Source organism: Ursus arctos, chromosome X (assembly GCF_023065955.2).
Source record: "Ursus arctos isolate Adak ecotype North America chromosome X, UrsArc2.0, whole genome shotgun sequence".
NCBI classification, from domain to species: domain Eukaryota; kingdom Metazoa; phylum Chordata; class Mammalia; order Carnivora; family Ursidae; genus Ursus; species Ursus arctos.
The window spans coordinates 57704669-57725040 of record NC_079873.1 but is presented as its reverse complement, the minus strand read 5'-3'; the positions used below and the strand labels follow the sequence as shown (position 1 = coordinate 57725040).

At 45.5% G+C, this 20372-nt stretch overlaps 1 protein-coding gene across 1 annotated transcript; it reads left to right on the top strand.

The window, feature by feature from the left end:
• Positions 1-207: 207 nt before the first annotated feature.
• ERCC6L (ERCC excision repair 6 like, spindle assembly checkpoint helicase) lies at positions 208-19185 on the top strand. The gene is made up of 2 exons (XM_026485813.4): positions 208-327; positions 15524-19185. Exons 1-2 carry the CDS (start codon positions 260-262, stop codon positions 19176-19178), a joined length of 3723 nt encoding a protein of 1240 aa, XP_026341598.3. The 5' UTR covers positions 208-259; the 3' UTR covers positions 19179-19185.
• Positions 19186-20372: the final 1187 nt, after the last annotated feature.

The following is a 20372-nucleotide window of genomic DNA, read 5'->3' as shown; positions in this document are numbered from 1 at the left end:
GGGCCGCGACCCCCTTCTTAGCTCCAGGGCACGAATGCGCAGGCGCGCGACCTTCGTGGGCGGGGTCAGGCGTTGGCGCGGCGCGTGGCGCTGCGGATTGGCCAGCCAGGAGGCCGATGCGGAGCGCGGCGCTGTGGATTGGCCAGCCAGGAGGCCGACAGTTGGCCCTGCCTCTCCTCCAGGTGCACAGCGCATGCGCAAGGCGGGAGCGAGCGAAATTCAATCGCCGGTGACATACCTGGAGCTCAAGCGGAGGGTCATGGAGGCGTCCCGAGGGTCTGCGGAAGCCGCGGCCTTAAGCCCAGAGCAGGCCGCCCTTTACCAGAGGTATGTCTGGGCCGCTGGGCGGTTCTAGCTCGCAGGCCCTGGCCGGGAGGGGGGTGGGAAGCCCTCGGACCCTCCCAGCGGCCCAGACTGCTGAGGTGGAGCCTGGTGAAACGCGCCCTCGCGTTCTCCGAGTAGGGCGTGGGAATCTGCTCAGATTTCTAAATCTAAAGTCGGAGCCTCCCGATGCCCCCCTTTTTGGCCAAATAGCTCTCTTAAGAGCCAGAACTTCCATTGATCAAGCCTTTCTTGAGTCTTTACCAAACACCAGGACTGGGGGTTACAGAGATGAGTAAAACAATGACCCTGCCCCCCAAATTGCTTATCATTTGGTGGTGGAAAGGGATAGGTAAACCAATAATCGCTGTAATGTTTGATGAGTGCTGCAAGAGCTATAATGGGCAAGGCACAGTAAGGGGATAAAGGAGGAAATGGCCAACTACGAGGGTCGGCTTCACGAGAGGAGGAGGAGACATTTGTGTTGAAGAATGAGTGAGCGTTCACCATATGGCTAAGGGTGGGGGATAGGGTGATGTGCGAATGAGATTTGAACTTTTTTTTAAGTTGTGATAAAGTAGACATAAGTCAAATTTACCATCGTCACCATTCTTAAGTGTACAGTTCAGTGGTATTAGATACATCAGTACTGTTGTTAAAGCATCACCCCATCCATCTCCAGAACTTCTCATCTTGCAAAACTAAAACTGCCTGTTAACTCCTCACTCCCCGCTCCCCTGGGCTGGTAAGCACCATTCTACTTTCTGTCCCTGTGAATTTGACTCTAGCGATCTCCTACAAGTGGAATCATACAGTATGTGTGTTTTGGGGACTGGTTTATTTCACATAGCATAATTTCATCAAGGTTCATCCATACTGTGTCATGTGACAGGATTTCCTTCCTTTTTAAGACTGAATAATATTTCACTCTATGCACATGTCACATTTTGTTTTATCCATTTATCCGTGATGGACACTTGGGTTGCTTTCATCTCTTAACTGTTGTGAACAGAGCTGCTTTGAACATGGGTGTGCAAATATCTCTTGGAGATCCTGCTTTCAATTGTTTTGGATCTCTAGCCAGAAGTGGGATTGCTGGATCACATGGTAATTGTGTTTTTAACTTTTCTACGGTCTTTTATTGCAGCTGCACCATTTTACATTCCCCCCAACAGTGTACAAGGGTTCCAGTGTCTACACTTGCTATATTCTGGTTTTGTTGTGGTTGTTGTTACTAGCCATTCTAATGATAACGAAGCGGTATCTCATTGAGGTGTTTTTTTTTTTTTTTTTTTGCATTTCTCTAATGATGAGTGATGTTGAGCATCTTTTCATGCACTTATTGGCCATTTGTATACCTTCTTTGGAGAAACGTCCGTTCAAGTCCTTTGCCCGTTGTTTTAGTCAAGTGGGTTGTTTTTTCTTCATATATTCTGGATATTAACTCCTTTTTTTTTTTTTAAAGATTTTTATTTTTATTTATTTGACAGAGAGACAGCCAGCCAGATAGGGAACACAAGCAGGGGGAGTGGAAGAGGAAGGAGCAGGCTCCCAGCGGAGGAGCCTGATATGGGGCTCGATCCCATAACACCAGGATCACTTCCTGAGCCGAAGGCAGACGCTTAACGACTGCGCTACCCAGGCGCCCCTGGATATTAACTCCTTATCAGATATATAATTTGCAGATATTTTCTCCCATTTTGTAGGTTGCCTTTTCACTCTGTTGGTAGTGTCCTTTGATGCACAGAAGTTTTAAATTTTAATGTAGTATAAAGAAATAAATGGGGCAGTGAAATAATTCTGTCTCCCTTTCAATAAAACTATGCTCTAAGGCCGTTAAAAGCTAAAAGGTTTCCTTACAGAGGAGTAAAATCATATCTTTGGACTGTGTTACATGACTTTAAAGAAGATTTGGGGAAAACTGAGGCAGTGTGGTGTGGTAGAGTACTAGCTTTAGAGTTGGGCCATTTGGGGTTCAAATTAGGCTCCACCACCTGCTAGCTGTGAAACCTCAAATGAGTCACTTGACTGTTCTGAGCCTCAGTTTGGAAGAGGGGGATAGTACGGATTAAGCCCTTCAGCTCCCTCCCCTCCTTTTCCTGAGCAAGCCAGTGCACTGATTTCCCCAACACTGCCTCTCACATGGGCACCTGTCTCTTAACTTGCTCTCATGTGCTATTTCCTGACTGAGCCACGGCACCTCTCAGTCATCATCTTCTGCTCTCCCAATCCCACTCGGCTCTCACAGCCTCCCTGTCTCTCGTGACCCATCAACTCACGATCTCTCTTTTATTTCTCCTAATTTTTCTCAGTCTCTCCTGTCCTCTTCCAAACCTGCCTACGCTGAAAGCCCCTCGCACAAAGCATCGCCTTCTCTACCTTCTTCACTCTTCGTTGTCCTCCTTGGCACACTCCTCTCACACAGTTTCTCTGCCTCTCTTCCTCCCTCTCTTCCCTCTCCTTTTGCTGTCCCTCCTTCCTCAGCTCTCTGTCCCTCCTGCCTAAGAGATGAAAAAACCTTTGAAACTTGCTCTCACACACTCTGCACACACGTTTCCTCTTTCACACACCTTCATCCTCTGCCATACACGATGACTTTGTCACACACTCTCAGTGTCAGTCATGCTCTCCCTTGGTGATGCCCACCTGCCACGTGTCTTGCCCTCAGTCCCCCTCTCCCCACTTCTGTCCTGTCTCCCATTATCTCTCCCTCTCTGTCACCCACCTTTGTCACTCACTCTCTCTGACACTCATATATTCTTGCTCCCTCCCTCCCGTTGTCTCTCTGTCATCCACCACATCTTTCTCTCTGTTGCCCCCTTCTCTCTCCTGTCACCCATCTGTTGACGCTGTCATCCACCTGCCCACACTGTTGTCCATTTTATCTCATGCACTTCTCTTTCTGCCATCCTACCCTTTTTCTGTTTCTGTCATCCTCCCCACTGTTGCCCCTTCCCCCTTTCTCTGTCACCCATGATCTCTATCACCCACTCTCGACCTCTGTCTATTACCCATTCTGTTACCCACCTTATATCCCTGTCACCTCTTTTCTTTCTGTCACCCACTCTTTCATTCTCCCACCTACCCTCTTTTGCTCTCTGTCACTCTGTCATTCTGGGTCCAGTCAGGAGGTAGAAACCGTATAACATATTAAAACAGGAATTTCAATATAAAGAATTATTAAACTGGTAAATGAGTGGCTATAAGAAATAAGGAAACTCCATATGGTGTCCTTGGGCTAAGGGAGAGTACCGAAGGTAGGACAAACTTGGAAGGGGATCATCTCTCCTCACGGGAGGTGTCGTTCAGCCCACTGTGTGGCAGAGCAGTGCTCGGGCTGCACCCGCCCCGCGCCCCCGCCCCCCCCCCCGCCAGTGGGAAGCAGCCTCCCAGTGCAGGTGCTGAGCAGGCTGTCAGCACGTCTTGGTGTGTGTGTGCAGAAGGGCTGGGGGCTCGGCACGGGCGGACTGCTGGGGGAGCCGGTTGCTGCGTGAGAGGGCTGCGAGAAGGTAGCCTCCCGGCCAGGTGGAGGCTGCAAGCTCACGGAGGCACTGCTCTGCTGTCCCACCGTGCTGCCCCACCCGCCGCTGTAGGAGCGCGCCTTCCTCCCGCAGTGTCCCTCAGGCGCCCTCTACTGAGAAAGATGAACATCGTGGTCACTCTACAGGACAGATGCTTCAAGGAGTTCTGTCCATTATCACAGAACAGGTATTGAGGGGTGAATCTGGAACTGAGAGGCAATAAGTGATGACTGGTAGAGTCGTGCGCCTTCTGTTTATCTCCGTCACCCGCCCTCTGTCTTCTGTTGCCCACCTTCTGTCTCTCACTCACTGTCCGGGTCACTCTCTCTCTGTCACCCATTTGTATATACTCTGTGTGGTCCACACTCTCTTGCTGTCACCCGTCTGCTGCTCTTTTTCTCAATTCGCTGTCACCCACTTTCTTCTATCACTCTACTCAAGCTGCTTCTGTTAAGGTCACTAATGATTTCATAAATCTAATGGTCACCTCGCAATCCTCATCTTCCTTGACTTACTAGCAGTACTTGACAGTGTCGATCACTTCTCCATGAAATGCTTGATTCCTTTGGCTTCCAGGACCCCTCACTCTCCTGATTTTCTGTTCACCCTACTGGCTGCTCCTTCTCACATTCTGCTGATTCCTTCTCATAGCCTCACTTTTTTTTTTGTCTAACATACTTTAAAGTAAATTCTTGGGGCCCCTGGGTGGCTCAGTCAGTTAAGCATCTGCCTTTGGCTCAAGTCATGATCCCGGGGCCCTGGGATCGAGTCCGCCTGCATCAGGCTCCTTACTCAGCGGGGCACCTGCTTCTCCCTCTCCCTCTGCTGCTGTCTCTGCTTGTGCTCTCTTGCTCTCTGTCAAATAAATAAATAAAATCTTTAAAAAATAAGGTAAATTCTCAGACATCACGGCATTCCATCCTTAAAATTCTTCAGTGCATCTCTAAAAAAGAATACATTTTTATGAAACCATTATAATGTATTGCCTAACTAAACAAGCTAATTCCTTGGAAATAGCTAACACACAGACTATATTCACATTTTTCAAGTGGTCTTAAATCTTATAATTGGTTTGTTTGAGTTAGGATCCAAAGAAGGTCCACACACTGCGTTTAGTTATATATCTTAAGAGTCTCTTAATCTAGAACAATCCCTCCCCCCAACTTTCTTTCTTTTTTTTTAATATTTATTTATTTGACAGAGAGAGAGAGGCAGCCAGCGAGAGAGGGAACACAAGCAGGGGGAGTGGGAGAGGAAGAAGCAGGCTCCCAGGGGAGCAGGGAGCCCGATGCGGGGCTCCATCCCAGAACCCCAGGATCACGCCCTGAGCTGAAGGCAGATGCTTAACGACTGAGCCACCCAGGCGCCCCTGTTATTTCTTTTTTTTTAAAGATTTTATTTATTTATTTGTGAGAGAGAGAGCACGTGTGTGAGAGTGAGCACAAGCAGGGGGAGCAGCAGGCAGAGGGAGAAGCAGGCTCCCTGTTGAGCAAGGTACCTGATGTAGGACTCGATCCCAGGACTCTGGGATCGTGACATGAGCCAAAGGCAGACACTTAACCGACTGAGTCACCCAGGCATCCCATCGACTGTTATTTCTTTTTTTTAATTTTTAAAAATTATTTATTTATTTATTTATTTTAAAGATTTTATGTATTTATTTGACAGAGAGAGAGAGAGACAGCCAGCGAGAGAGGGAACACAGGCAGGGGGAGTGGGAGAGGAAGAAGCACGCTCCCAGCGGAGGAGCCCGACGCGGGGCTCGATTCCAGAATGCCAGGACCACGCCCTGAGCCGAAGGCAGATGCCCAACAACTGAGCCACCCAGGCACCCCTGTTATTTCTTTTTTTTAAAGGTTTTATTCATTCATTTATTTGACACAGAGAGGTAGCCCAAGCAGGGGGAGGGGGAGGGGGAGAGGGAGAAGCAGGCTTCCCCCTGAGCGGGGAGCCCAATGGGGGACTCGATCCCAGGACCCCGGGATCATGACCCGAGCCAAAGGCAGATGCTTAACCGACTGAGCCACCCAGGCGCCCCCCACCGACTTTTATTTCTATGCCAATGATTTGGATTAGTTTTATGACTTCCTTGTAGTGTCATTAGCTTATTCTCCCATCTCCTGTAATTTCAATTTAAAGGCTTGATGGAATGAATAAAGAAATGTGCTATACACACAGATTGCTATACACATTTACACACACAAACACAATAGAATATTATTCAGCAATAAAAAAATAAAATTTTGCTGTTTGTGACCACATGGATGGCCCTTGAGGGCATTATGCTAAGTAAAATAAGTCAGAAAGACAAATGCCATATGATCTCACTTGTATGTGGAATCTTAAAAAAAAAAAAACCAAACAAGCTCATAGATACAGAGAACAGATGGGTGATTGCCAGAGGGCGGGAGGGTGGGCAAAATGGGGGAAGGGAGTCAAAAGGTACAGACTTCCAGTTATAAAGTAAATAAGTAATGGATATGTAATGTATAGCCTGTCTATATAGTTAATGCTATAACTGTAGTTAATAATACTGGATTGCCTATTTGAAAGTTGCTAAGAGTAAATCTTAAAAGTTCTCATCACAAGAAGACAAGTTCTATAATTATCTGTGTGACGGATATTAACTAGACCTATGATGGTGATAATTTCACAGTATATACAAATACTGAATCATTATGTTGTACCCCTGAAACTAATACAATGTTGTATGTCAATTATACCTTACTAAGAATTTTTAAAAACTATCCTGGAGAAAAAAAAGGATTAAGGCTCAATATTTTGGGCATGAATATTTCAAAGGTGAGGCTGTGTACATCTTATTGCATCATATCAGGAAGCATATAATGTCTGAGATTCCTACTTTTAGTAATGGTAAGATTGGTCAGTGGGTTCAGGTGGTCACAGGCTGCTCACTCTTTTGCAAAGTTGCATTCCCCCCCTTATGATGAATAAATACTATGTTGGGGATACTTTGGCATCCTATGGGTACTCCGTTCGCCATCAGCTTTTCTTCCATTGATAATCATTGCCCAAATCAGTTATTTCATTAGAGATTACAAAGTGGTGATTTTCTAACTTTACCATTGTTTTTTTATTCATTAGCCAGAATTCTTCTGTAAATGTTTGTAATGCTGCAGTGTTGGAGTACCATGTTTTGTTGTTTTGTAATTATATTCCTTCCTTTGGTGATCTTATCCAGGTTCTTGGCTTTAAATCCCATCTTTACGCTGAGAATTTTCACATTTTTGTCTGTAGTTCTGACCTGAACTCTACACTCCCATATCCAACTGCTTCCCTGACATCTCTGCTTCATAGTAGACATAGCAAACTTGTCTAAAACCAAAGGACAAAGCCGTATGTTCTTCTCAATAGGTGTAGAAAAAGCATTTGAGAAAATATTGCACCCTTTGGGGGACGCCTGGGTGGCTCAGTCGGTTAAGCATCTGCCTGGCTCAGGTCATGATCCTGGGACCCTGGGATCAGGCCCCGCGTGGGGCTCTTCAGAGGTGAATCTCCTTCTCCCTCTCCCTCTGCCCTTCCCCCACCTCCCACCTGCACATGGGCGCGCACTCACTCTCTCTCCCTCCCGTGTCTCTCAAATAAATAAAATCTTTTAAAAAAAGAAAATATAGCACCCTTTAATAATAAAAACTCGACAAACTAGGAATACAAGATAACTTCCTCAGTCTGATCAAAGGTGTCTCCAAAAACTCGAAGCTAATACTCAACAGTAAAAGACCGAAAGCTTTCAGTCCTTACAGGAACAAGACAAGGATGTCTGCTCTCGCCACTTCTATTCAACATTATAATTCAACATTACAATAGATGTTCCAGCCAGGGCAAATAGGCCAGAAAAAGAAATAAAAGGCATGGAGATTGGAAAGAAAGAAGTAAAACTGTCTATATTCACAGATAACATGATCTTTTATATAGAAAGCCCTAATGAATCCACACACACAAAAATAAGAGCTAATAAAAGAGTTCAGCAAATTTGCGAGATACGAGAGCAATATTCAAATTCGGTTGTATTTTGGCAAGTAACATTCTTCTAAAAATCTGTTCTGAAATATAAGCTATATAGTGGAAAGTGTATAAAACAGAAATTCAGTATAATGAATTATTATTGCAGCCATCGCCTAGGTAATGGTTTTTAGATTTTTATTTTCGTCTTAATGGAAGGTCTTGTCTACTTTCCCACCGAGGTTGCCTGAAGGTGAATTGAAGGCAAACCTGAGGGCTCAGGACTTCTTTCCAAATCACCGCAGGTTTGTTCAAATTCTGGCGTAAGTGCTTGCTTGAAGGCCCAGAGGTCTTCACTACAGTGCAGTGGTTGACCAGATAACCTTGGGCTGGCAGATCGCGGGCTGGAAGTACTAAAGGTGTGCACCTACCTGAAAAGAAATACTATTGTTCCTGGAGAATTTTTCATTTTTAGTTAGACTGTCTGAAAGGGCCAGTCAGGATGTGAGGCACCAAATGCTCTCCCAAATGAGGAAACCATTTCCTGCTGAGGAGCACTGGCTGGTATGATCCATCTGGGTGCCAAAGCACATCTGCTGTGCCAGAAAAAAAAAGATAATTTTGGTTTTGACATAATTATTAATTAGCTGTTTTTTCCGGAGTAATTAGCCAGCAAGTTCAGCTGCTTTCTGAGGGCATGTTGTTAACATGTCAGAGGATGCTGTCTTCCTGTTTATTCTGGCAGAAGCGTATTTGCCCAGTTCAACCACAGTTTTGGGGTCTGAGTTACAGAGGAGGGGGACTGGATCCCTACCTGCCTTTACCCACTTTGAAGTCGGTCTTGCTCTCCCTGCCTGTTTGTGGTCTCTTTGTGACAGGGTATAAAGGACCTGGAAGAGCACGGAGAACCTTGGATCTCTTTGGGGCCACGTGGTTTGGTCCAGATAGTTATCATCTGTGGAATCCAAAGCCAGTGACACAGATAATGAAAACAATACACTGTTTGTAAGCGATTGGTCTTATAGGTGAAACAGAGTATGTAGATGGACAGTGTTGTTTTTGTTTGTTTTAAGATTTTATTTATCCATGTTTTGCGAGAGAGAGCGAGAGAAAGCACGAGCAGGGGGAAGGGCAGAGGGAGAAGCAGACTCCCTGCTGAGCAGGGAGCCCGACACAGGACTTGATCCCAGGACCCGGGGGTCATGACCTGAACGGAAGGCAGACACTTAATTGACTGAGCCACCGAGGCAACCTGTGCCCAGTGTTTTAAAAACTTATGCATTGGTTACCATTTAAAAATCAGGAGAAATCTCACAAAAATCCGAGTTAGATAGGTTAGAAAACAAAGATCAACTTCAGTTGCTTTGCATGTGAAGCAAATACGGTTTTATTGGATCTGGGTCTTTGCGTTCAGTTGCACATCCCATCATATTCCAGAAGAATATCATAGGGAATGTTCCGAAGGACCCTCCAGAACCTGGCGTTTGTCTCTATATAATCTTTCCGTATGTCCTTTAAAATGATCCTTAAGGGGAATCATGTTCTAGGCGTGTAATTTCAGGTACAGTCATTAAAATGTAAACATTTTTGTTTTATCGTCCCTTGTTATGGAATGAAAATCTCCCTTCTGGGTTGACAGTTTTGCATCTGAATAGTTCTTTAACATACCAGAACTTCCAGTGTAGGTGCCTTTTAAGTAGGTATTAAATTGGTAAGTGAAAATAAAAACTGGCCTTCTTCCGCATTCTAGCATCATTTTTCTCCTTGTTCTGCTTGAGAGGAGTTTCTTTCTCCTGAACTGGTTACTCTTCCGTTGTCCCCTTGGCCCCCAAGCAGGGCTGGCTTCTCACCAGCCATGCCCAGGAAGAATAGGGGAGTGATTTTGAAAAAAAAAAATTGATTCCATGAAGTGTTAAGTTCTCCAAGTCATTAGGGGTCCTGTGTGTTATACATGGACACATGATCGCATTAGTAGTAAAAAATGACATTTTGCCTTTCAAGCCCTGGAAAATGGTAGTGATTAGAGGTTGAGCGGCTAAATCAAACTGTATTACAGATAACACCGTAGTCTTGTAAATAACCAAATATCCAGGGTGGTGCTATAATAGGCAGATTCCACTTTCCCCCCAGTTACATTACAGGGAAAGAATATACTCCTGGGTCCAACTTCATTGGTGGAGCAGACAGGGTAGAGGGGAAGAGCTGAGATGTCGCGTTAGACCCGCTAACTCGGGTGGAACAGGGATCGCGAAGCAGCTCGGCTGACGGGTTGGACGCAATCAGAAAGTGGTGGTGACCAAGGAATGCTATACATTCGAGTTGTGGTTCGGGCAGAAGGTTAACAAATGTGAGTTCCAGCGGATGGGTAGAGCCCAGCAGTGTGAGTCTTAGGCTGGTGGTAAGAAGTCTAGGCAGACAGTTGCCACTTAAAAGGTTGGTGTGTGGGCAGTCGGGCCCAGAGCTGGAGTTTATGGGCAGCATTTTACTTTCTGCGGAGGAAGCCTGGCTGGAGTTAGAAGCCCAGGCCACACAGGGATTCAGGATACTGGGTAGGTTACCAGTTGAGGGATTTGGAAACAATCTTATAAGTAGTAAAAAATGAGTATTTTCTCCTTCAAGCTCTGGACCACGGACCAAGCCAGAAGACCGGTCGTCCAGGTGAAGGCCCCCTGGGAGTGGGAAGGGCCGGAAGGCAAGGGAGGGTGGAGAACGAGTTCAGGGGCGGCACCGGCATGGAGGAGTCCTGTGCTTGCCGCTGCAGCCTCAGGTTCAAGAGCAGGGTAAGAGGGGATGTAACTTTTTCCCACAGCCCAGCAGGGTTGGGGAGGCAGGCAGCTGACCTGCCACAGAAGGAATAGAGTCTTGCACCAGTAGGCTCTTTTCTTCCTCCTTTCCCCCTCTTCATCTTTCATTCACTTGGCTTTCACTGAGTGCTCTAAACCCTGATCCCTATCCCTATTCTCAGGTTCAGGCAGCAAGCACAAACAGATGATTTTGGGGGGTTTGAAGTACAGGTAATTTTAGAGTAGTTTGAGATTTGCAGAAATATTGCAGATATAGCGCAGAGAGTTCCCACATAGCCCACACCTGGTTTCTGCTCTTGTTAACATCAGTATGGTACAGTACTCACCGTCAGCGAACCAATACCAATACGTTATTATTAACTAAACCCACCATTTTAGATTTCCGTACTTTTACGTAAGTCCTTTTTCTGTTCCAGCATCCTATCTAAGACGCCACATTACATTTAGTCATCTGTCTCTTTAGGTTCTTCTTGTCTGTGGCAGATTCTTGGACTTCCTTTGTTTTGATGACCTCGACAGTTTTGAGGAGTGTTGGTTAGGTATTTTGTAGCATGTTCCATCAATTGGGATTTGACATTGTTTGTCATGATTAGACGGGGGTTTTTGGTTTTGCGGGCAAAGACTACAGAGATAAAGTGCCCTTCTCACTGAATCGTTATCAGGGGCACATACTGTTAACGTGACATATCATTGTTGATGTTGACTGTAATCACCGGGCTGAGGTACCGTTTGCCAGGTTTCTCTTTAAAGTGACTTGTTGTGCCCCTTTCCCCCTCTCTCCGCCCCACCATACCTTTCCACAGTATACTTTTTTTTTTAAGATTTTATTTATTTATTTGCCAGAGAGCAAGAGAGCACAAGCAGGGGGAGCAGCAAGCAGAGGGAGAGGGAGAAGCAGGCTCCCTGCTGAGCAGTGAGCCCGAAGCAGGCCTCCATCCCAGGACCCCGGGATCATGACCTGAGCCGAAGGCAGACGCTTCACTGACTGGGCCACCCAGGCGCCCCTGCTTCTTCAGTTCTATTATACATGCACCACAGTGTCAGAATTGTTAGCCCATACCCCACGGGAAACAACTTCATGCGCTGGAGTGCAATGCTTATGCTGTTTCTTTTGCTTTTAGTCTTACAGACTTCACTCCTTTCCTAGGCTATTAGGTCCGCACCTTTTCCCTCTACCATTTCAGTGAGGTTGTTTCGTACATTTGTAACACAGCCAGATTGTTTTGTAATGATCTTAAGACGGTGTGTTAAATGCACGGACAGAGATGAACACGCGAGGGAGTACCGTGGGACAGTTGCTGCAGCTGGGGGAGAGGGTAGGGATGGAAGGCATCTTAGAGCAACTGCAGGTGAGGCCTCATCTAACCTCAAAGCAGCTCGTAAAGTGTGGTCTCCGGACCACCTGGGAACTTTATAGAAATACAAATTTGGGGGCCTGACTACAGAATCAGATAGTCTGGGGTTGAGGTCTAGCAATCTGCGTTTTTAATAAGCCCTCCAGGAGATTCTGCATAACACTGAGAATTACTCTCTTCAGAATCAGTTCAGTGAGTTTAGCTTGGTGAAAGGAGAGTGCATTCCGGGCAGAGGAGGGTGGTATCAGCCTAAGATGACAGGACACAAAGTAGCATGATGGGCATAAGGGACTAAAATGTTTGAGGCAGAAAGTGGCAGGAGTTAAGGCAGAGAGGTCAGCAGTTCCTGGCTTATCAGGGAGGGCTTAGAATGCCAGGCTAAGAAACTTAAACTCCATTATGTAGGCTACAGGAAGCCACTGAAGGATATTTTGTTGTTGTTAATAGCCTTATGAAGGTATAATTTGCATACCATACATACATTTCACCCGTTTAAAGTGTACAGTTTAATTTTTAGTATATTCACAGAGCTGTACATTCATCACCCCAAAACGAAATTCCTTGCCCTTTAACCATTACCACCCCCAAGTCCCAGAACTCCCCAGCCCCCCAGTCCGTGACAACCATGAATCTATTTTTTTTCTCTGAATTTGCCTATTCTGGACATTTCATATAAATGGAATAATAAAACACGTGTCCTTTTGTGACTGACTTATTCACGTAGCAAAATGTTTTCAGGGTTCATTCATGGTGTAGCATGAATCAGTATTTCATTTCTTTTTGTGGATGCATTAATATTCCGTTGTACGGATATACCACATTTTTAATCCATTTCTCAGTTGATGGACATCTGTGTTATTTCCCCTTTTGCTTATGAATAATACTGCTATGAACATTCATGTACAAGATTTTCAGTGGACAAATGTTTTCATTTCTCTTGCGTCTGTACCTGACAGTAGAATTCATGAATCACAGGGTAATTCCATGTGTAACTTTTTTAAAAGATTTTATTTATTTGTCAGAGAGAGAGAGAGAAAGCTAGAGGGAGCGCACAAGCAGGGGAGCAGGAGGCAGAGGGAGAAGCAGGCTCCCTGCTGAGCAAGGAGTCCGGTGTGGGACTTGATCCCAGGACCCTGGGATTGTGACCTGAGCCAAGGGCAGACGCTTAACCAACTGAGCCACCCAGGTGTTCCCCCATGTGTAACTTTTTTGAGGAACTGACAAACTGATTTCCAAAGCAGCTGCACCATTTTACATTCCCACCAGTGTTATGAGGGTTCCAGGTTTTTCCACATTGTTGCTAACTTGGTATATTCTTGCTTTTTGATTCAAATCATCCTAATGGGCATAAAGTGGGTATTTCATTGTGGTTTTGGTTTGCATTTCCCTGATGACTAGTGATGTTGAGCATTATGTCATGTGCTTATTAGTCATTTGTAGATCTTTTTTGGAGAAATGCCTATTCAGATCCTTTGCCCATATTTAAATTGTGTTGTCTTTTTAAAAAGATTTATTTATTTTAGAGAGAGAGAGTGTGTGTGTGTGTGTGCGCGCGCGCGTGCGGCATGCATGAGCAGGGGAGGGGCAGAGGGAGAAGGAGAGAGAATCTCAGACTCCCTGCTGAGCCCACTACGGGGCTCGATCTCAGGACCCTGAGATCATGACCTGAGCCAAAATGAAGAGTCACATTCTTAACCGACTGAGCCACCCAGATGCCCCTGTGTTGTCTTTTAATTATTGAGTTGTAAGATTTCTTTGTGTGTTCTAGGTACAAATCCTTTATCAGATACGTGATTTATAGATATTTTCTCCCAATCTTTGGGTTGTCTTTTCACTTTCTTTTTTTTTTTTTTTTAAAGGTTTTATTTATTTATTCGACAGAGATAGAGACAGCCAGCGAGAGAGGGAACACAAGCAGGGGGAGTGGGAGAGGAAGAAGCAGGCTCATAGCGGAGGAGCCTGATGTGGGGCTCGATCCCATAACGCCAGGATCACGCCCTGAGCCGAAGGCAGAAGCTTAACCGCTGTGCCACCCAGGCGCCCCTGTCTTTTCACTTTCTTGATGGTATCCTTTGAAACACAAGTTTTTCATTTGGTGAAGCCCAATTTATTTTTCCTTTGGTTCCTTGTGTGTTTGGCATCATATATATCTAAGAAACCATTGCCAAATCCAAGGTTACAAAGATTTATGCCAATATTTTCTTCTCTAAGGATTTTGTAGTTTTAGGTCTTATGTTTAGTTCTTTGATCCATTTTGAATTAATTTTTGTGTATGGTGTGAGGTAGGGGACTGATTTCATTCTTTTGCACATGATAATCAGTTGAAAAGACTTCTTTCTTCAGTGAATTATTTTGGCATCCTTTCAGAATCAGTTGACCATAAAGCACTGGAAAATTTTAAGCAGAGGAGTGACATGATTTCTTTTACCTTTTTTTTTCTTTTACATTTTAAGACAGTAACGCTGGCTGCTGTATAGAGAATGTATTGGAGGGGCCAAGAGCGGACGTTAGGAGACCAGTGTGTAGAAAGTTGCCATTACCAAGGCCAGAGGTGATGGTGACTTGAACCACAGTAGTGGTAGTGGAGATGGAGACACAGGTTATACTTGGAAAATAAAGTTAGTAGGGTTTGGGGGCTGTTTGGCTGGGGGAGAGGGTGATTAAAAGAGGGGGGAGGTCAAGGATGACTCATGTGAATTGAAGTCAAGGATGATCTTCAGACTTCTAGCTTGTATGGCTAAGTCAATAGTAGTGTCATTTACTACCACATAAATGGAGACACATGTTTTTAGAGGGGAAATAATGAGTTTAATTTGGGATTAATTGAATTTGAGGTGCCTCTGAGATGTTTTCAAGTGAAGACATCCAGAAGGCAGTTGGAATGTGGGTCTAGACTAGAGTTTGGGGGCAAGCCCTGGAATGGAGAGAGTGATTTCATGAGCACATTAGGTGGGGCTTAAAGCCAGTGGAGAAAATAAAAGGAGGGAGAGGGCGGCCCTGGCCTATGGGAAGAATAGGAGCCTAAGCACGCAGAAGAAATGGCCAGTGATGGGGGAGGAAACCAGGAGGAATCTAGAGGAATCCAGTGGAAGGAGGGAATTTTAAGGAGGGACTGATCATTAGTATCAAATGTATCACAGAGGTCCAGAAAAATAAGGACTGGGAAGTGCCCATATATCTTTCCTGTTTCCACACTCCCACGATATAGGTTCGTCGGTTGGTTTTACAAGAAAATATCACTCCATACTTCTTATGGGTGGCATTTTTTTTTTAAATACCGTGGAACCAATAACCTTTGCACGTACATTTCTCACAAGTAGTGCCTGAAGGTGTTGCTGGCGGTGTCTGGTGGGTATGTGTCTTAAGTGATGCCAGCTTTCACTGGCATCTTCTGTGCTAATCTTTCCCTTCCTGAACTGAGGATGTTAAAAGCCCATCTGCAGTTTGGATTCCAAAATGGACCGACCCTAAGTGTTCTTAGATTGAATGTTCAATCTGTTCCCTTCCTCTCTAATCTCTCTTTCCCTATCTATATATCTATATATTTTTTTTTTTACAGATATGTGAAAGAAGCCAAAGAAGCAACTAAGAATGGGAATCTGGAAGAAGCACTTAAACTTTTCAATTTGGCAAAGGACATTTTTCCCAATGAAAAGGTGATGAGCAGAATCCAAAAAATACAGGAAGCCTTGGAGGAGTTGGCAGAACACGGAGATGATGAATTCACAGATGTGTGCAACTCTGGCCTGCTGCTTTATCGAGAACTGCACAACCAACTGTTTGAGCACCAGAAGGAAGGTGTAGCTTTCCTCTATAGCCTGTATAGGGATGGAAGGAAAGGTGGCATCTTGGCAGATGATATGGGATTAGGAAAGACCGTTCAGATCATTGCTTTCCTTTCTGGTATGTTTGATGCTACGCTTGTGAATCATGTGCTGCTGATCATGCCAACCAATCTCATCAGCACGTGGATAAAAGAATTTGTTAAGTGGACTCCAGGAATGAGAGTCAAAGCCTTTCATGGTCCGAGTAAGGATGAACGTACCAGAAACCTCAGTCGGATTCAGCAAAGGAATGGCGTCATTATCACCACATACCAAATGTTAATCAATAATTGGCAGCAACTTTCAAGCTTGAATGGCCAAGAGTTTGTGTGGGACTATGTCATCCTTGATGAAGCACATAAAATAAAAACCTCATCCACCAAGTCAGCGATATGTGCTCGCGCTGTCCCTGCCAGGAATCGCATCCTCCTCACGGGAACCCCAGTCCAGAATAATTTACAAGAACTGTGGTCCCTGTTTGATTTTGCTTGTCAAGGGTCCCTGCTAGGAACATTAAAAACTTTTAAAATGGAGTATGAAAATCCTATTACGAGAGCAAGAGAGAAGGATGCTACCCCAGGGGAAAAAGCCTTAGGATTTAAGATATCTGAAAACTTGATGGCAATCATAAAACCCTATTTTCTCAGGAGGACTAAAGAAGAGGTACAAAAGAAAAAAGCAAGCACCCCAGAGGTCAGACTTGGTGAAAAGAATCCAGATGTTGATGCCATTTGTGAAATGCCTTCCCTTTCCAGGAAAAATGATTTAATTATTTGGATACGTCTTGTGCCTTTACAAGAAGAAATATACAGGAAATTCGTGTCTCTTGATCATATCAAGGAGTTGTTAATGGAGACACGCTCACCTCTGGCCGAGCTAGGTGTCTTAAAGAAGCTGTGTGATCATCCGAGGCTGCTATCTGCACGGGCGTGTCATTTGTTGAATTTAGGGTCTGTAAAATTCTCTGTTCAAGGTGCAAATGAAGGGGAAGATGTCTCAGATGTGGACCATATCGATCAAATAACTGATGATACACTAATGGAAGAATCTGGAAAAATGATATTTCTGATAGAGCTGCTTAAGAGACTGAGAGATGAAGGGCATCAAACTCTGGTGTTTTCCCAGTCGAGACAAATTCTAAACATCATCGAACACCTCCTAAAGAATCGGCACTTTAAGATACTGCGAATCGATGGAACAGTTACTCATCTTGTGGAACGAGAAAAAAGAATTAACTTATTCCAGCAAAACAAAGATTACTCTGTCTTTCTGCTTACCACTCAGGTGGGCGGTGTCGGCTTAACACTGACCGCAGCAACTAGAGTGGTCATTTTTGACCCTAGCTGGAATCCTGCAACCGATGCTCAAGCCGTGGATAGAGTTTACCGAATTGGCCAAAAGGAAAATGTTGTCGTTTATAGGCTGATTACTTGTGGGACTGTAGAGGAAAAAATATACAGAAGACAGGTTTTCAAGGACTCACTAATAAGACAAACTACTGGCGATAAGAAGAACCCTTTCCGATATTTTACGAAGCAAGAGTTAAGAGAGCTCTTTACAATTGAGGATTTTCAGAACTCTGCAACCCAGCTGCAGCTTCAGTCTCTGCATGCTGCTCAGAGGAGATCTGATCAGACACTAGATGAACATATTGCCTACCTGCACTCTTTGGGGATAGCTGGAATCTCAGACCATGACTTGATGTACACACGTGATCTCTCTGTTAAAGAAGAGCTTGATGTGATCGAAGAATCTCACTATATTCAGCAAAGGGTTCAGAAAGCTCAATTCCTTGTTGAATTAGAGTCGCAAAATTCAGAGCTCTTAGTGGAAAGACAAAGGGCTGGAAATGAGGGGATCTGGCTGAGAGAACCTCTCTTTCCTTCTCAAACAAAGAAGAAATGCCCTGAATTGAATAAACCACGGCCTTGGCCTTCGCCACTTCTACCTACTTATCATACCCAGGAAGAAGAAATCAGTTCCCAAATGGCAAGTATAATCATTGAGGACGTGCCCGAAGAGAGCGAGAATCCAGATGTCTCCAATACAAAGACCGATGTTACCGTCTCGCGGGACGGTAGTCACCCACCCGAAAGTACATCTGATGCTGACTCTGTAGCTACTCTACCCGAGGGGTGTGGGAGTGTAGAAGAAATCGGGACCGACTCGTCGGGAATGGCTCTACCAAAAGAGGCGCTGCGAGAGGGGCCTACGCAGGGGACACTGCAAGAGAACCCTCTGGGAGATTTTAACTGTTTACCTGGCAAAGCAGTCAGAGCTGATCTTGGGCCAAATCCAGATCAACTAAACGATGACGAGCTGTTACCTCACTGCAATCCCTGGCCCGTTAGTCCCGTGACAAATGAAAATCAAAATACAGAATCGAACGCATCTGTACTTGAAGTAGCCGGTGACGACTTGTCAGCATCCCCTGGTGCACCACAGGATGCTCGAGCAGATGAGGCCAGGTCGGAAGAGGAACAGTTAGCCTCCTCGTCACAGTATGCATGTGATTTCAATCTTTTCTTGGAAGACTCTGCAGACAACGGACAGAGTCTTTCCAGGCAGTCTGTGCGGCACGTTGAGACTGAAAAGAGCTCGTGTGGCTCTGCCGCTAATTCTCAGGCAGAGCTCGGGCGTGACAAAGCACGTCTCAGCGTGGATCTTTCGGAGACCGACGACGAGCCAGAAGAAGTAGTAGGGAATGTGAAAGGCAGAAGGAAAGCCAGAAGGATCGTTTCCGATGGTGAAGATGAAGACGATACTTTTAAAGATACTTCAGGCACAGATGCCCTCGACACCTCTCCCTTTCAGTTCTTACCTGTAAGACAGTTTGATGCTTCAACTCCCAAAAGTGACATCAGTCCACCGGGAAGGTTCTTTTCGCTGAACATTCCCGATAGCATAAATAAGTCTGGCAACCCTAGAAGATCCCTGGCTTCTAGGAGGTCTCTCGTCAATGTGGTTTTAGACCACGTGGAGGATATGGAGGAAAGACCTGAGAGCAGCAGGGAAGCAGAGGTCGCCGCAGATTATCTGGACGAAGGAGCAGAGGAGAGCAGCGGCGGAGCTTCAGGGTGCACAGAAGAGCCTGAAGCAAATGAGTCCAGCCGGTTAACTGTGCCCGAGCCTGGGGCGCAAGCCCCACAGGCCCCTCCTGGTGACCCTGAGCCTTTGCCTGGCAGACAGTTGGCAGATTCTCCCCAGGATGAGGCAGTGGAGGCTGCAAACGACTATGACACTCTCGTCATTCGTGGGAAAGAACTGAAAGAGCGCGGGGAAATACAGGAGGCCTTGAACTGCTTAGTGAAGGCGCTTGACATAAAAAGTGCCGATCCTGAAGTCATGCTCATGACTTTAAGTTTGTATAAGCAACTTAATAAAACTTGAGACTATAGCCTGGGTATTGTTAAAGTGAGACGCTGAGTGTGAATGAATTCATTCCTGTAACTGGGTTCTCTGGGAGCGTGAAGCATTGAGGCTTAAGGTGAGAGCTCAAAAAGCAGGTTTTTGTTTTTAACTGTTTTGTGCATTCAGCCTTTACCCCGTACTCCTGCCTCCCCCTCCTCTCTGAACACATAGTGCTTTCCTTGAAGAGTCTTACATTTTTCTTTTAGGCACACTCTATACACTTAACTGCATTGTCTCTAAGAAGTTTTTGTTAAGTTACTCTGGTCATTCTGAATTTTATTCTGGAAATGATCACGTCCATCACCGTTCAGATAAGAATAGTAGGGTCACTTTTGTCAGGTGTTCCTTTTCCATTCACTTCCTTTCGCTGAGATGATACTAGCAAACGCGTACAGAAGCCGCCTGAGTTTAAGCAGGAGCTTATTAGAATTCTGAATCTCAGACTTGCTGCTCACTCCGTACAGCGAAGGCTGGGGTCAGGTCCCCGGGGCTCGGCTTTGTTACCGCCGGCAACCTACTCTGGAGTCACTTTGCCCACAACTTAGCCGTTCTTCACTCACCACCAGCTGCGTCCCGACACAGGCTGGCACATCGTGTCTTTGGGTGGTGGACTGAAAAGGAGTTTGGTTGCTTCTCAGCAACCTCAAGTGCAGTACGGCACTGCACTCGAGAAAGGGGCCCAGCATTTACGGAGTACCTACTGTGTGCTGGGTACTCTTCATAGGTTTCTGGTTTAATCCTCACCATAATCCTCTGAGGTTGACCGTGGCATTTAGTTGAGGAAACTAAGGCTCAATGTGCCTGTGACCCGCCCAAGATCACACAGTAGGGGGTGAAGTGGATTTTTTTTTAGCCATGTGTTAACTAGTGAAACGTTATTATAATAAACTGTCTTTACTGCACTGAATATACTGAGCCGTTTTTACTGACAACCCTTCGGACCCCACATCTCTGGAGGTTTTCCATACCAAACAGCCCTCTGGTTCTCCACAGATAGCCACATGGTGTCCTGCGGTTCAGCTCAGCTCTGACACTACCTGGAGGTAGGGTGAGACCCCACAGGTTTAAGGGCTCACTCCCGATGCCAGTTGCTAGTACTGGGTCCCCGTGGTAGCCACGCTTCTGCCCAGCGTGGCTACAAACTGGGGACTCCCCTGACGGTACCTTCAGTTT